We start from the raw sequence: 18,488 nt of genomic DNA on the forward strand, positions 1-18,488 counted from the left end.
TTGACACTTCATATTTCTTACTAACCTGGCATTTGTATATTTAGTATTTCAAGTATCAAGTCATTCCGCACGTCTGGATATTATTCTTTTTTGGAGGAGTGAGATTAGTAACATCCATCTCACCTCTTCCTGATATCTCATCTCAGAGCCCTCCGTGCTATTGTTTGACTGGCGTTCAGGGGGAAATGGTGATTCGTCCTGCGATTCGTCCTGAAAATGTTCATTATGATAACCATTACTCTTGAATACTGTGCCACCACTGAGTGAACCCATCTGTCAAACAGAGGTGAAAGGAATAACCTCTTTTTAAGTTGAACTGTGGATGTCAGCGGCAGGATTTAGAATGCTAATCAGAGTGAATTACAAAATGCAGTCTGGTCACAGATTACCAACTTCATCCAGCTTGTTTTCTATCAAGCTATTGGAACTTATAATAAAAGTGATATTGGCTGCTACATTGAGTTCAACTAGATCCTGCCCCCGCCAAAGAATATTCAGCTGTTTAAAAAGGCTCAAATCAACCCCTAAGAACCCACACCCATTTACCCTTAAAGGAAAATTGTGTGGGTTATAACCAGGGCTCGAAATTAACTCTTTTTCTTGGTAGCACTGGTGCTCCCAAATTTAGACGTTAGTAGCACCAGCAAAGACTTTAGGAGCACCTACCCAAAAGCAAGGCAGTGACAGAGCGATAGAGACTGCTCTGTCCATCTCCGTTTCGCGCGCCTCTCTCCCTTGCCGAGGAGAGCAGCCGCAGTTGCGCTCTCATTGTTTCCTGGCAGGTCCACGGTCTCACAAAAAAAGGCGCACCAGATTTTTTTTCCCTAGTCGCACCGGTGCTCCCAAATATATTTAATAGTTGCACTGATAAAAATTGGGCGCATATGCGACCAAAATGGGCGCAATTTCGAGCCCTGATAACACAGACCAAGTAGACCACAGAACAAGGACATTCAATGTGCGTGTTACACTGGTGTCACCATGTGATGTAGTGAAATAGGAACCAGTGTAAACATGAATATATTATAGTGCATAGTGGGAAAAACGATAGGTCTGCACCTTGTGTATTTTTTCCTCACCTCATTGTCCGACTCCACAAGGACCTGGTCGTACTCGCTGAGAGCCACCAGAAACATGATGGAGGTGACGTTCTCAAAGCAGTGGATCCACTTCCTCCTCTCTGACCTCTGACCCCCAACATCCACCATCCTGATCAGAACATGAGGGGATGAGATACATGGCCAGCACAGAGGACAAAAAGATGTAATAAAAGCAAGTAGTTAGCTCCAAATCTATCACTGTTAAGTTGTTTAACTTTGTAATCAATCTCAAGAAAATGAGTACATTAAAGCCAAATAATTGAAGAAGTTAAAACAAAAGGCAGAATAAACCTTGGTGATTTTACTGATGAGGAGCCAGCAGCCTAGAGTCTGGGTTTCTTGACAGAATGAATTTCAAGTAGACGTCAGTGCAAAGTGGTGTGCATATTGCAAATTATGGCCTAGTTTTCATTTACGATAGGTTGGTATATCCAGTGGTGGTCAATCAGTCTGAGGGTCTGTGTGGGCTGATCATGAGTACATATTTCGGTTGCTAAAGCAGATTTTCAGAAAGAAAAAAAAAACATTGTATGACTCATGGTATTGGACCATTATTACTAATAAGTTATTGCGTAAAGGAACTACGTTTGTTGGAAACAAAAACCCAAATCGTTATTGTGGAGTTCAAGTATCAAGTATGATTCAAAGTCTCTTGATAATTTAAAAGTAAAGATTTATCCTGCTAAAATACAATTGAGAAATAAGGGACTTTTAAAGCAGGATTCATGTTTTTGAGCTTGTTGAACAGACAAAGGCAGATGACTGCAGAGAATGAGGAAAATTTCCAATCGTATTATAGTATGGAACCATGAACTGACCAATATTGATCATTTCGGTCTCTCATAGTCAAACTATGTGGGGAAAGTATTCATCCTCAGAAAGACAAATTGGTTTTTGTGATGTCCAAATTAATATTTTGTCTTTTTGGGGTGATGGATATCAGACAGATTTCAGTCTGCCTACTGTGCTGTCTGACAGGCAATTGAGACAGAGCAGCATCGACATTTGTTTTTAATTGGTCATCAGCAAATGGCAATGTTATGACTAATTATATACTCTTGTAGCCATGAAACCAGAAACTGCTGCAATCTAATTAGCACCACTTTTGACGCTGGTGTAGTTCAAGCTCAGATTGGTCGATCAAATAATCTCCAGATGGACCCAAAACAAGTTTACCTTGTTACATACCCACACAGACCTTTATGCTACACTATAAATTCTCAGCAAGTCGGAGCCATCAAAAAGGCATTTTTCTGCAGCATGTTTTCCAGTAAATTTTAACTGATTAAGCCACTGGTGTATCTGGTAATTATCAAGATATTCTTCAAAATTACAGGAGATTAGTTAAATGATCAAAATTTAAATGGAATTTGCAACAATATTTAAGTCCAGTTGATCACACCAAACACCCTTTTGCACCAAGAATATAAACGAAGGAAAAAGTAACTGAAACAGCAGGATGGATCACCGGGTCGATAGAGCAAACCACACCAAACAGGAATTTTGTGTGCCCATAACACAAAAGGTTACAAAAGAGCATCTATGTAACAAATACTTATCTGTATGTGCCTCAACATTATGCTACAAGTAAAAGATACAGGAGCAGTGAGTGGGGAAAAAAAAGAAAACTGGAAAGTCAAGGATATATTTTTTGTTTTGACCAAATGATAAATTGACGGATTCTCTGAACTCCTGAAAAATATTCCTGCAAGTTTTACCTCAAAAGCAATACTAAAATAGTGTACCGGGAAACTGATCACATCACAAAAGTGAGCTCAGTCTTCTAGAAAGAGGGGCAGCACTAATAAATGTGCCCCAGAGAAGTCAGCCTTAAATAAAAATTTCACACCAAATGACCTTTTTTCCCCTCCTTTGCAAGGATGAGTAGCCTACTTACAACGTTAAGCTCTCCTATGCTAGATATGCCAAATGACATTTTCTGCGACTTCAAAAGCCAGTTAAAATAGAGGGGAGCAAGAGATTTGCCTTGTTCCTTGTTCTAGTTATGACACCAAACAGAACGAAAGGCCGTTTGGTCCCACATGTGCTCGCTTGTTTTCCAGCAAAACCTGCACACCATTATTTCCACTTCCCTGTGAAAACTGTTTTCAGCATTTTAACACTACACTGATGTCATGAGAGCATCTAGTGATTCATCATCACAACACAGGTCAGCAGTACCAGGACTTTTAGGTGCTTCTTCAACACAGCATGAATGCAAGCAGAGTTATTTCTAGCTTGCCAAGCACAAAAGGGGGCTGATATGATTATATTGATTTGATTGATTTAAATGAGAAAGAATTCAATAATTTGCTGGCCAATTTTATTCAGACAGCAGTTAAGCTGATAATATACATTCCCATGTACATTCCTTTTTTTCATAGTAGTAAATCTCACCTGATCCACACTTCTAAACCGAGTCTTTGGGAGAATGATACTTCCACCTGCTCCCAGTTCCTTCATTTACCTTTTGGATTTTCCAAACAGACCTTTTTGATCTTCTAACCCAGTCATTCCTCGTCTTTTGTCAGCCATGTCCCAACTTGTTTAAAATGTGTTGCTGTCAAAGTCAGAGTACACTTACACTTTAAATAATGGCGCGCTTGTGCCAAAATACAGAATATATTTCCTGTGTCCTCACTTACGCATGCGTCAAAAAAGGGTCATATATTTCCACTGTCAAGTATGTAGGACCACAGTCACTACAAGGTGTTTTTTTTTAAATAAGGTACTTTTAAAAGTTTGTCTCCTTGTGTGCTCTACTTAATTTATCTGTATTCTAGTGTTTTTTGTAGTAGTAGTCTTGTGAACTTTGGTACACATGAGCAAAGGATAAAAACTTGCCTGCATAATCAACTGACAGGACATAGCTACACCTAGTCATTGCCAATGGTGTAAAACATTAAACATGTAACCACCGCTTTGAGGTTAAAAAGCGTTTAACTGGTTAAACAAGTAGCGGCTTTCATTTTGAAACTGCCACAGAGGGCTGATGTGACAAAGATCACGAGGCATAAAAAAACCCCACATTTCTCAAATGTACTTGACATCAGATGATGCAGGTAGAAATCTGCTCCAAGTTTTCACCCGTGTTGGTTCGTCAGTAGGGATACAATAATCCCTCTTTCTCCGTTAATGCATTCCAGGACCACCCGTGAAAAACAAAATTCCGCGATATAGCAACGTTGATATGATGATATGATAATTTAAACATTTATGAAGCCTCCCAGTAGTAATTAAACCACCTTTTATCCATATTACCCTTTCTCACTCTTACTGTTTAAAGCGCTTTTGTCTCAAAGAATTGTACTGCGTTCCGAGACTCCTGAAACGTAGCACACTTCCAGATGTTGTCAGCCAATAAATGGTATGCGCGTATTGTATCTCGTTCCTCTTCTAGAGCAAACAAGTAAGGGATTACTGTATCTTAGAAACTACTAAACAGTTAGTGCATCCATGATTTTTTCTGGGAAGTTTTGCCTTTATTTTTGTTCCATTTCCATGTGGTTGTTTTGTCTCTGGGATAACAAAACAAAAAAAACTTGGTGTGATGATGTTGCACCTTCCCTGTACCAGAAAAGTAATCATACAATTTTGGACTGCTCTGTGTGAGGGGGTGGGATATAATAATTAATGTCAACATTCTCTCCTGTAATGTTGACATGCAAGGTACTGCATACAGCAGAATGGAATTGGGACATCAAGATAAAAACCGTACCAGATTAACTGTCGTGACACATCTACATACATTTTGACTCAGACTTGAGATAGGTCTTTGGAGCTCAAAATGACAACGGACCACCAATGGGGTTAGTATAGTAGCAGTTTTTCTACCTGAAAATGATGCTTTGCAAGTCGAAAGGGTATTCTATGATCCCAGTGGTTGGGATTCGAACCCTAAGCACGTCCTGTTGGGTTGGTAGATAGGATGATTCAGCAATACGCTCCAGATCACTTAGATAGCTATAAAAAGAGGAAGGACAGCAAAAGACAGGGCGCAAAGAGAAAGTGAAGTATAAACAGGATACCGCAAACCCCCTTCAAAAGCAAGTGGAACAGTCCAGGTTGGACTAAAGGAAACCATTTCCAAGAGTTTCAAGGTGATAAGGGCAGTAACTCTTAGAAATTTAGATTAATCCTTAATGGCAGCTCCCAAAGACAAAGAATACTCAGTTTCATATTTTGCTCCCCTTCAGAGTGCTTGACATTAAACTTTAGAAAAGCAAGACTTATCTTTACTCCAAAAAACATGATTTAACATTCTAGAGGCCAATGTTGACAGCCTGGGAGAGATTACAAAATGCAGCCTTTTCAGGGAGTCTTGGGGTCTGATTTTGAAGCCAGTCTTTGAGAGTACAATTAGGGATGTGTTGAAGTGCTGATCCCTGCAGTGTAGCACAGGGTAGATGGAGTGAATGGCATTGCTTTCCTATTTCGCTGATCAGCTGCCGGGCAGCTAATCAACCATCATCTGCAGCACTTGACACCAGTACCTGAAGATAATATTCTCCAGGTCAAATGGATACTCAATGATGCCGGTGGTGGGCACTCGAACCCGCAGTACATCCTGCTGGGTGGGCACGTACCCCGGTGATCCTATTCGTTCTAAGTCACTAAGGTAACTGTGGAAGGGGAGGGAACATATGACAAGAGATGCACATGTAGACAAACCACCAGTACGACACCATGAAGAGATATGCACAAGTAGATACAACGACTCATCGTCAAAATACTGTAGGTGAATAAATTTTAAAAGATGTAAAACTGTAGGAACCATCTAAAACATTCAAGTATCTGTTTAATACTGATCTTAGCGTACAACATAATGTATTTTTTTAAGCGTAGTCTTTCCCTCACCAAGTACATTGTCTGCCCATTACATTATTAGATCATACACTTACTATTTTGTTGAGTCAGAGAGCTGGTACTCTCTCCTGCGATCATAGACCTCCTGGATGCCAGGGTCAGACCACAGCATCTTTATTGCTTCGATGTACGGCTGATCAAAAGTTGAAACCTTCTCCACATCCACCTCACGCACCAACTGGGCATTATTCTGGGTGGAAGGAAAAGCAAACTGAGGAATTCATGTTCAATTATTTTCACAATTCAAAATAGCATCCAAGTCTCCACGTTAGTATTGACAAGTAGATTACATCCATAAAGGGATTTAATGTGGACTAAATGTATTCGTAAGCATCAGAGGTTATGGTTACTGAAGAGCTACAGAGATTAATGTAAAATGTAAACTGCAGTTAATCCATACATTTCAAAAAACAAAATGAAATAGATATCTAAATCCAATCACTATCAAAATTTTTCATCCTTACACACCGTGTTCTGTTCCAACTTAAATGCGATATTGAGGGTCTCGGTTGCACGAATCATGGACTGCATTGACGTGAAAATGTTCTGGTAGACCAGTTTGGTGAAGCCCTTTTTATCCTCATCGGTGTAGCCTGACCCATGGATAATTCTCATCTGCTTGATGAAGGTGCTCTTGCCACTCTCTCCAGTACCTTTGGAATAGACAAGACACAGTAGATATGACAAAATGTCATTAAGGGACATTCAGTTTGACACTGAAGGAGACCAACTCAGCATGAGCCAAGAAAAGAAATCAGTGTATCATATGGTATCATGTGATCTATACATGAAACTTTGAGGCAAAAACATCCAGTGCGATTAAATATAAATGACGAATCCGTAATGTGCCACTTGAAAAGCCTGCTAATGTTATCAGTATGCCAACAACTACAATCAATTTGCCAAAGTGTGAGAAAATGTCAAGAGACAGTCCACAGCTTACACAAAAAACGTGTTCAGTTCCAGTCTTGATATTCAGCTGTTAATGGTTATGGATAACAAGGGATATTTACTGTCAGCGTATTAGAGCTCAACGAGATTCAACACTTCAAACACTATGAAAGAGTCATGACTCCTTGGACAAGGCACACAAACTACCTGTTCTATACTGCATCCACATTAGTTAATAAATTTTAAGTGAGCAAACTTCTCATTGCGATTGCGCTGTGTGTGCAACAGTTTATAGTGCAAATTGAAGAGCACATGAACAGGCCTATTGGACACACTGCATTTTAACACTTTATAAGTATTGAGGTCCAGCACCCAATACCATCACAGATGTTGGACATGACATTCATTGTTGGTTGAAACATGGCCTAGTCAGCCCAAAAACACTTTTCTCAGCTGGACCTCATGTGAGTGTGACTGCAGCAAATTGAAGTCAGCGGCGTGGGTAGAGGCAAGAATGAACCGTTTACTAAAGTAAAAATTCATGCCAATTTTTAAACGTGCTGCCTGAGGGATTGAAGATCATGTACATTGAATGTTTTCATCCATGTTCCTTGTATGCAGAGATTTACAGATCGTCTGGAACTTGATAAAATTTCAACTTTTCCCCGCACCGACTTTTACAAATGGTGAAACTCCTCATTCTTGCTATACTGACGTCAGAATGCTAAAAAGCATGAAATATTCCCACTTCAGACACTGGTTACTGAACTAGACAATAAGCAGTGTCTCAATGTCTGAGGCAGGTGTAGACAAGGGCGTCTACACCTGCCTCAGACATATGTCTTACAACCACATTGTCTGGTAGAACTTAGGATTACCAGATGTGCTTCAACACAAAGCATATTCAATTATTTAATCAGTCGCTGAGGCAATGCTGAAATGTCTTCCAATAATGATGGCAGTCAAGTCTTAGTTTCTGACAAGCACAGTTTGAGCATAGTGAAGGGGTATCCCAAGTGCTGACTGCTCTCTAAATGGACAAGATCTCAGTGTGGAAAGCAGGTAAGGCAATATTGGAGTTCCCTTCAGACAGTATATCTTTCAGATAAACTTAAATATCAATTGTCCAAACAGTACTAGAAAGTTCACTTTCTCAAACTAAAGAGCTGAACAAAAAGGTAGGTGGTACTCTGTTGCCGAGTACGTAAGGCATCTGTAAAGTAGACAAGCAGAAAAATGAACAGACTGGACAGGGAAAAGTCACATCAGCTTTGTCGCTCAATCGAGTGTGTTCGTTTATTCATGCGTATTTTATCTTTCTCCAAACACACAACTCCAGGTCATGTCTTCCAGGCATGATCAGTTTAATTCAACAAGCTTCACTGTTCTGCAGAACTGGAAAACCCAGCATAAGAATTTCTCGTGGACAAGCTAATGTAGATTCAGTGGAGCGACTCCTGAGGGGCAATGCTAGTTCCCATGGCAACTCCTCTACTGGACTAAATACATGGCAAACAAATCCAACTGATAGGCTTCAGTATGTCTCCAGAAAGTCCTTTCCAACATTCAAGTTCATCATGCATGCTTCATGCTTAATTTCAGCAGCATCTTCTCCAAATTCTCATTTTTAAACTTTTCAAATTAGATATTTCAAAAACAAACTAAAATATTTAAATTTCAAATGCACATGTTTACAAAAAAAAAAAAGATTCCATTTGGGCAAATGCTGCTTTTGAAATTTAAATTTTAATGGCCTCTATTTACATTCATTAGAATACCCCATGTAAACAGGATACACACATCAACTAAACAGCACACAGTTACGGTTACACTGACTATGCAAATACAATTTATGTAGAATTCATTGACTTGTTGCCATTTTTACACTCTGATGAAGACAGCTTCTCCTACCCATGGAGAAAATGGACTACAGTGGTACCCCTACTTACGAAATTAATTGGTTCTGGAAGAAATTGTATAAGTAGAAAATTTCGTAAGTAGAGGCGCGTTTTCCATGCAAATGCCCTAATCCGTTCCAAGCCCCCAAAAATTCCGACATGTTTTATAAAGCATTAGGATGCATCAAAACATGTAAATCATGTTACAATTAGATTATTACACAATAAGTTTTGCATAACATAAACAAAGAAGAATAAAAATGGCCATTTACCTTTCAACCGCCATCATTGGTTTTTGCCCCTTTGGTTCATGTGCTCCTGCCTCACCATGCAGAACACTGAATTCCAGTTCTCCTTTTGAACTTCTCCAACCACCCAATGCCTTAAACTCCTTAGATTTCCTTTTGTCTTAATAACGAGGCGATTGTAGATGCATTGCGGCGATATTCTTTGGCGAGATCAACCAAACGCATCCCTTTTTCATGCTTTTCTACCATCAGTTTTTTGGTACAGACAAAAAAACTCGTCTTTTCCCCTTTTCTCAGTCACTTTCTTGGGGTCCAAAGTGAATACTCAAAAGTTAGTTTTGCGCAAATATACTGTACTATCAGAACACCTCATGGGTCGAGAGCCGAATGATGAGGACCCTGCATAAACACTGATCTAGCACCACACCGAGGTCCCTCTTAGCCGATGGGGTGCCAGGAAGATACTAGGTAATAGCCAGTGGCAGAGCAGCTATGAGAATGTTACAGTCAAGAACCTGTGGAAGCTGGGAGTATCAGCCGATACTGTATTTTTACTTATGCAAGTTGAAATTTCTTTCGTAACTAGAGGCAATATTTTCCTGCTGAGAAATTTCGTAAGTAGAAAATTTTGTAAGTAGAGACATTAAGTAGAGGTACCACTATCTTCTCCCAAAAATAAACCCAGTAACCTAAGAAATTGAATTCTTCAAACCAAGACTTACAGCTATTTTTGCTTTCTAAAAATTAAAAATTGCCAAATAGAACTCTGGTGCTGCAAAAACAACCTCCAACTTCAATATTTGTGTTTAGAGTTGAAAGAAGTGAATAATCTTGTCTTCACTGCCACTCTTTCCTCTGTCATACTGATTATGAAGTGGACAACAACCAGCCACTCCAACTGAATGAAGAAAACAACTCAATTTGTCAGAATGCCAAGGAATGAGCTCACTGCCATCTATCATGATTAGAGAAGGTGTACAAACATTGACAGCAAGCACTTCATTAATTTGTTTATACTTATGGTAGATAGCAGATATGCTTCAGTCTACCTTTAAAAAAAACCTACCTAGTTTTCTTTCATCTGAAAAATGTGTGATGTTCAAGCGAGTGTTAGGCCTCTACAAACTGAACACATGGCTTCTCTTACTAGTGGACCACAAACAGGCTAAGGTACATACCACCACCTGCTGTACAAGAGTGTAACATGTCACAAAACAGCATCATATTCAATCACCTCTAGGTTGTCCATTCAGGTATTTGGCTATTATTTCTAGAATTCTGCCAAAATCTAAATGCAAACCTGATATACTTTTATTTCAAGCTATGTGAAAATTTAATACACTTATAATCCCCGAAGGGAAATTAAGAACGCACACTCTAGTTTTTATTAGTCAATCAAATCAAATGCATGCATATTTGTGTACAGGCCCCTGTAATACACACCACACACAAAGGGGCCTGTGGGCATGCGAGGGAGGCAGAGTGGCAGGCAGCTCCTTCTTGGTGTCCCTCAAATGAGCAATTTGTAAAGGGGAAGGCACCTTGCTCAAGGGTGCCTCAGCAGTGCTCCGGAGGTGAACAGACGCATGTGTCAGCTCACCTCCGGGTATTTTTTTTGGGCAGGAGCGGGAATCGAACTGCTGATCTTGAATCATGGGACGACCCACTCTACCTCACGCTTTACCACTGAGCCACTGCTGCCCCTGAAAAAGAAGGGTTACTGTAATCAAGGCTGTTGTAAAGCTTTGATTTATAAATCTATTGCGGGATATTATAGAGTGCATCATTTATTTAAATGCAGAGGTGAAGCAGTTTATTTTGACATCTGTCAGTCTTCCTCTATTGTTCTGCAGTCAAAACAATGGGTTCTTTTGCAGTCAGACCAATCATTTTCAATGTTATAAAAGAACATGCATGGAATTTTTAACTACAGAGGCAGAAAGGTTAGAAAAAGTTTGTACATGCTGTTGATCACGCCTTTAAAAAACAAAAGTCAGCAAGTACGGCCTCAGGATCCTGCTTGCCGACACATCTTTCAAATCAAAATATAAGAGGTGATGAGTGATTGGTTTGTAACGAGTTAAGGGCTCCAACTATGTTCATAGAGCAAAATATTAACAGCAGTCAGGAATGCAATGTTAATGAGGTTGTTAGGAAACCTCAAAAAGTTCATGCTTCACAGAACCAATTTATTTCGGGCCATTATGCAACATTTAGTTCAGGGGCTGCAGCTCTAATGAGAGTGGCTATTCACAAAATGGTCACTACTGATTAATATACACTGCTAAAAATTTTTTAAAAGGAACACTTTTTAATCAGTATAGCAACCTATCAGTCAAACTTCTGGGATATTGATCTGGTCACTTGAGTAGCAGAGGGGGTTGTTAATCAGTTTCAGCTGCTTTGTTGTTAATGAAAACAGAGGGGCAACAATGAGACGACCAGCAGAACAGGAATGGTTTACCAGGTTGAGGCCACTGATACTTTTTTCCCCTCATCTCTTTTGGCTGATTTTTTATTGACCAAGTTTCTACTGCTGTAGTTTTCCATTTGAATTGGATCAACTTCTGTTGATCGCATGGCGTGGTACCTGAACACTAGAGGTACTCCCAACTCCTCCAGGATGGCACATCAATACATGCCATTGCAAGAAGGTTTGCCGTGTCTCCCAGCACAGTCTCAAGAGCATGGAGATTCCAGGAGACAGTAGTTGACTCCAGGAGAGCTGGGCAGGGTCGTAGAAGGTCCTTAAACCCTCAACAGGATCAGTATCTGCTCCTTTGTGCAAGGAGGAACACAATGAGCACTGCCAGAGCCCTACAAAATGACCTCCAGCAGGCCATTGGTGTGAATGTTTCTCATCAAACAATCAGAAACAGGCTCCATGAGGGTGACCTGAGGGCCCGACATCCTGTAGTAGGCCCTGTGCTCAGTGGCCAGTACCGTAAAGCTCAATTGCCATTTACCATAGAACACCAGAATTGGCAAGCATGCTACTGGCACCCTGTGCTCTTCAAAGATGAGAGCAGGTTCAACCTGAGCACAGAGCAACAGAGGTGAAAGGGTCTGGAGATTCCTTGGAGAACATTCTGCTGCCTGCAACATCATTCAGCACGACCGGTTAGATAATGGCACCCTGACTGCCATTAGGTATTGGGATGAACACCTTGTACATACTGTCAGAACCTATGCTGGTGCAGTGGGACCTAGGTTCCTCTTGGTCCACTACAATGCCTGAAATCATGTGGCTAGAGTATGCAGGCAGTCTCTGGAGGATGAAGGAATTGATACCATAGACTGGACCCCAGTTCACCTGACCTAGACCCAATAGAACACATCTGGGACATTATGTTTAGGCCCATCCTGCGCCGCTAGGTTGCTCCTCAGACTGTCCAGGAGCTCAGTGATGCCATGGGCCTAATCTAGGAGGAGATCCCCAGGACACCATCAGTCATCTCATTCGGAGCCCCGACGATGTCGCCACACCAACTACTGAGAATCATTGAGTTGCTACAATTACATTTTGGCAAAATGGACTAGTCTGCTGTATCATTTTTTTCACTTTCATATTTGGGGCGACTTTGATTTCCATCAGAGTTATCCTTTTTTCTATCAAATTATGTAGCTTAATTTGATAGACTTTTTTTTTTTAAATGTAGCATCCTTTTGTTACTAAAACATCACCTACTCATTATCAGGAAGGATATTCAAGATAATTTCTCCCGTTGAGATCTGACGTGTTTTCGAAGTGTTCCTTTAATTTTTTTGAGCAGTGTATTCTAAAATAATGCCTGCATAAGTGACTCTTTTGCAAACATCAAAAGACAGTTTGACTTAACAGGGTCAATATTTTTAGTTTGGCACATTCAATCCATATCAGACCAACACTGACAATATTGGGGTCAGCAGATGCCTGGTTTAACCAGGCTTGGTAACCATCCCTAATCCCAGAATGGGCACCCATGTATCAAGTCAACTGGACTTGTAAGAAATCTTGAACTGAAGATGAAAGGTGAAATGTCTAAGTTGTTTCTAACAAGTCAAATTGACTTAACAGATCTACCATAAACTGGAAAACTGAGAACCTTCACAGACAAAATCTACTATCAATTAAATTTATTTCTGTGATTGGTAAAATTCAACCAAATAAAATTACTCAATATTAAGTATGTATCCAATAATTATGCAAGACAACATTGACATGACTCACAATTTTTATATGTTGGAAAGCCTCTAATCAGAGGGTGTGGAAACCCATTCAGGCTTACCAAAAGACCTAGAGAAATTTTAAACAAAGCAAATCCACAGGTGGCAGGGTGAGGAAAGGCCCAGTAATCACACTGCCATGACCACTAACCCAGACAGACTCATGTCATTCCACCCGTATCACGCACTAACTAAAGCATTAATCATTCTGCAAAACATTACCTACAAAGAACAAGTCATATTCCATGAAAGATTTATTATTTCACCAGGTTTGGCCAGCTTGAATCCACAAGATACTTGAGCCATGGTTTACACCAAGAGTAATAACTTCAAGACTCCGACATTCACATTGAAAGGAAACAAAAAAAAAAAAATAGAGAGTCGGGGGGGGGGGGTGAAGGAGATGCAAAGCATGAGAGGAGAATGGCACTCCAAGTAATTGATTCCTTAAAAGTTCCCCAAGCACATCAAAGTGGAAGCTATTTTCACTTCAGCAAACTGGAAAGGAAACTCCATCTGTGTTAGACTGCAGATCCTGATAGTCTAGTGACCCAAAAATAAAATCGTCCAGGAACATTGTCCTTCAGTTATGTGAAACATTGGAAACAAATTTAGTCGTGGGTCAAAGCAGAAAAATCCCAGCTTTCTCAGCTCTGTTGTATTAGGAAATATTGGGAATAAATTTGCCGTACCAATTTGTCAAAAACACCTGTTGGGGATTTTTAACCACCAAGGACCCACCATCAATACTGACCAGTGGAAAGTAAAATAATTTCACTAGGGCAACATTTGGGAACTCCTCTTCCGAATCTGAAGACATGATTTCATGATAAATGTGATAATGTTGGCTTGCTATACATTTATATAATGGCACTGATATGGATTCACCCAGATGTCTACCATTGCACAACGTCCGCTGTGACTGAGCACATCGTAACTTAAATATTTTGTTTGGCTAAGGTCCCCATAGATCACAAAAAAATCCCAACAAAACTTGTTCAATTATGTACTTCAAATAATACACCTGGTTCATTTAAACTTTCCTGTTCCTTTAAACCACTGAAGATCTAATAATTACAAATTACAATAATGATTATTATAAAAACATACAAAACTACAGGCACTCTTCTGCTTCATGAAGGCTTTGTACATTCTCTACATTCAGACTATTAATTTGGTGGTTAATACAAACACTATCCACCACCCACATGGTAGACTAGATTATTTTCATCCAGTTACATCCCGTGAAGCGGTGATGTATTATAATTGTCAGTGTTTGTGCATTTGTCCATCCGTCGACCAAATATCTTCACAACTGTTGCAGAAAGAAAAAGCACATTACTCAAGTGGCAAGGGGGATGAAAATGAGACCGACCTCAAAAAACTAGGTTAAGGTAATTTCCACTTTTATACCCCTTTATAGGTACACATCTCTGAAACCTGAGATAATCACAAAACAAAAAGCAACATTTTCAGGAAGCCAGAGGCACAAAAATGTGTAGGTCAGGGTAAAATTTTGAATTCAGGGGTGTCATGGGATGTTGCAGTCTGACTGCCGTGTTTTGAGAATTTCTTCAGAATAATTCTGACTGAAGAAATAAGACTTATACAAGTCTTATTCAAATTAGGCAAGTCATTAAAACTAGAAAAAATAGAAAACGTTAGTTAAGGACTCCATGTGCAGGTCTTTGACTTTGTAAACACAGCACCATGGCCTCTAAAACAGACTGAATATGTTGCCCGGGTTGGCATTGTGGATTTTGTGATGCAACACTTGAGTGTCTGAATAAATTGATTCAGTCATATTCTACGTTCAAGCTCAAACTGTTTAAATAAAAACCAAATCACCTCCAGATAAAGACCACCACAATTTGTCGTACCAAGTCCATCCGGTTGATCCAGGGGAGGATTCACACATAGTTTTGGTCAAGACCAAAGGAAAAAAGCCACAGAGACCCAACAGAGGTGTGAAAGCACCCTTAGTGTCTGTATGGACAGTTGGCATGTTTGAATTTCAATATTAGCAGATGCTACAGAGTACAGCTGCCATGGATACAGAGAAGGGAGCATGTTGTGAATTCATTTAAAGGAAAAATCTCTCAAGTCGCTGTTCCTTTCGTGAGACTGAACCAATCCAAACTCTCAATCCTCATTTATGTGATCAGTCTTGAACTTTTTCCATTTTCAAAGTTCAAGATTTAGTTGGAAAGTTGCCAAATACTGATGTGCAAAAATACTAAGAGCATTTTGTCTTTTTAGGTACCAGACTTGTTCCATTTTCATATGCCTACATGCACACAGATGACTGCAGACACACCAAGAGAACTGATAAAGCAAGATAACATACTATTAATGCAAGTCCCATAAAAAAAATAAAACTGAACCACCACAGTTGTTGATACACCTGAATTTTTGGCAAATCATGTGCTGGCATTTTCTTTGTCATAATATCCCAACTAGTTAAAATTAATGAAGCCATTAGACAATATCTGGAAGGATTTATTGAGGCTATATTGAACAGCAATTAAAAACCAGACTGGTGGCGACATAAGCACTGGGGAATCTTGAAGTCCCAACTGCCAGAGAACTGCCACAATTCTGGGTGTGTCAACGTTAGTTTGTTCAACCAACAGAGCCAACAGACAAATAGTGCAAAACTATGATCGCCTAGACTTTAACTTTGTACCACACTGTGAAGCTTAATTTTTCATCCATCAGTTACAAAGGCTACAAACACCCTTCCCATGATAGAAGGAATGGTTAATCCACATTACATTTACTCAAGCCTAATATCCACAAGGTGAACTTAAGTCCTTTTATTTCAAAGCTACAACACCACATAGATCAATTAAAGTACATTCTGGCTCACTGACATTAAATAGGACGAAATTTTTTTACATTTGCAAAGACGCAATTCCCTTCAACAGCTAAACATTACATCCTACCCAGAGAAAGTAGAGTTTTACAAATTTGAGACAATCCAAAGTCGTTTCTTAGAATCCAGTGGATTGATTAAACTTTGTCCAACTACACATTGTGTCCAAGTACACATTGTGTAGGTTCACATTTACCCATGACCTGGATAAATGTGAACCTACTCAGATAAGTTTGAGACAACTGACATACTGAGTATTCTCCTCTTCAAGGTAAAGATAAGCCGAGTTGTGCATGTGGAACAAAAAATGCAATCAGGCATCTAGTTTTGCATGGTCAATGTATTCAAAGATTCACAATGAGCAGGCGCCACATTTTGCCTATCCATTATTTTTTGCACAAATGGCTTTAAAATGACTGAAGAATGTAATGGTAGCCATGTATAGGGCACTGACAAATTGACATGTTTGAATTCCTTTCAAAACAATCCCTATGGGGAATTTTGTTTGTGCGCTCTTACTGGTTATTTCTAGGCTTGAATAACATCTACAGGTAACTTATATAAACATTACACAGGCACAGGAAACATAAGGCAATACTGCATTTTCAGATTTTAACTGCAGGACTACATATGTGGTAATGCTCAGAGTGGACATTTACTAATTGGCATTAGACTCAATGTCCATGAACCTCAAACGTAGGACAAACGAGCAACGCTCGTCGCTGGGGGTGATCGGGAGTGTGTGGGTCACTTCGGCTATTTCCGTAGGCATGCGCCCCACCTAGCGAGAGAAAAGGTTCCAAGTCATCGCTTGGGGATTTTCACAAGTCCAAAAAAGTTCTAAGTTTTAGCTTTTTTTCCCCTAAAAATAAGAACGCCACTGTGGCTGCACAGGCTACCATGTAGCCATTCTGGAATTTACTTGCCTATGGCATAGTGGCGATCGGCTAGCGCAAGCCCAGGGTAGGGCCGTATAAAATTTGGCAAGAGTAAGCCAAATAAGGTTGAACTTGAGCACTTTTAATGTATAAAGGTACAGTAAAGGTACCTGCCCAAGAGGACCACTAAAGTGACTGAAGAAAAGTGGCCACATTTGACAGGTGGTCTTCTAGAGAAGGCACAGTTTCATAACAGAACTAGTTTACAGGTTAGAGCACTGCTCTTTAATCAAACAGCCACTTCAGCATAAATGATCATGGCTAAAAACTGGTTTGATTTAAAGATTTAATGTTATTCAAAATTTAAAAGTTTGGACAGCAAAACTGAGTTCTTGCAAACCAACGATGGTCTGTGACCAGCATTGTTGGACGCTTTCTTGGTCTTAAACCAGAAATAATGAGACTGTTCAATGTTAATGAAAGAGCAGACTTACTGAAGATCATCGGGCATCTCTTTCATCCATGTTTGTGGCAACACTTTCCTGCTACAGTGTTCAACTTTCAAAAATGTTTGTCTTCACCAATTAGGAAAATGTGTTCAGACTTGTCTGTGTTGTAGACTTCTTCTGGAAAATATCCAGCAGTGATTTGAGATTTTTCATCCCATCCTTGACCATGGTGTCAATATCAGGGCCTCTCTGACATTCATGTCACTTATGCAATTTATTGACAACTTGCCTGCCAATTGCTGCCAATTTCACAACAGTTCGCCGAGCTTCTGGGGATTTTCTTGTAATGATGGTCAGGTGCACAACAAAAGTCAGGAGGTTATGTCACAAAAAAGTCCCAGCAGAGTCAGTTGACTTCCTGGTTTACTAGTCAACGATAAGTCTTCCTGTTACTTGTGTTTTGGGATTGTCCAAGTATTCGCTCCATCTCAAGAGCAGTAAGAAAGTTGACTGGGGAAGTCCCAATTTATAATCCTAACTTTACACTATTTACCTTAAAACCACCGCACCTGATGGTTAGTGCCAGTGATTGGCTGACTGCAGGTCCCCCAACACAACGGCCAGTCAATTTAGAAGGGTGGGTGTCTTATACATGGGTTTTAACATGTACAATAATGGAAAGTAAAATGGGTTTGTGAAGTCACTTCGGGCATAGGGTTGCCCTAGAGGTGGTCACTAGACCAGTTTGACTGTATTAAAGAGGGGTGACTAGATCTTTTCAAACTGTGGTCCTCTGTCTCTTACTGGTTGAATCCTTCACAGTGACCACATTTTGAAGAAGGGGACTAATGTAATTTCTCATGACATGAATAAATTTCTTACTATAACCAAGGCAGTAAGAAATAGTCTGGAGAATGCATGTTCAATACTCATTTACAAACTATTTTAGTTAGGTGACACAAACCTTCACTACTTTTCCATCTCACCCATTAAGATGTCGTCTAGAGTAGATAAACATCTTGCAATACTGTTCAACCCCCGTTTACCAAAAAGCAGATACATTCAGAAATTTGCTGA

At 39.8% G+C, this 18,488-nt stretch overlaps 1 protein-coding gene across 5 annotated transcripts in view; it reads right to left on the bottom strand.

The window, feature by feature from the left end:
* The window catches only part of LOC137598462 (guanine nucleotide-binding protein subunit alpha-11-like), a 30,780-nt gene that overhangs the window by 7,784 nt on the left and 4,508 nt on the right, over positions 1-18,488 (bottom strand). For 3 of the 5 annotated variants that reach the window (XM_068318629.1, XM_068318628.1, XM_068318630.1), the window contains 5 exons: positions 6,435-6,619; positions 6,002-6,156; positions 5,594-5,722; positions 4,935-5,063; positions 1,080-1,209 (listed from right to left, as the gene is read on the bottom strand). In XM_068318629.1, the coding sequence (XP_068174730.1) occupies positions 1,080-1,209; positions 4,935-5,063; positions 5,594-5,722; positions 6,002-6,156; positions 6,435-6,619 (728 nt within the window). The remainder of the gene's footprint in view (positions 1-1,079; positions 1,210-4,934; positions 5,064-5,593; positions 5,723-6,001; positions 6,157-6,434; positions 6,620-18,488) is intronic. The other 2 variants (XM_068318632.1, XM_068318631.1) reach the window with 2 other exon arrangements.

The sequence above is a fragment of the Antennarius striatus genome, chromosome 7 (genome assembly GCF_040054535.1).
Source record: "Antennarius striatus isolate MH-2024 chromosome 7, ASM4005453v1, whole genome shotgun sequence".
In the NCBI taxonomy this organism is placed as follows: Eukaryota; Metazoa; Chordata; class Actinopteri; order Lophiiformes; family Antennariidae; genus Antennarius; species Antennarius striatus.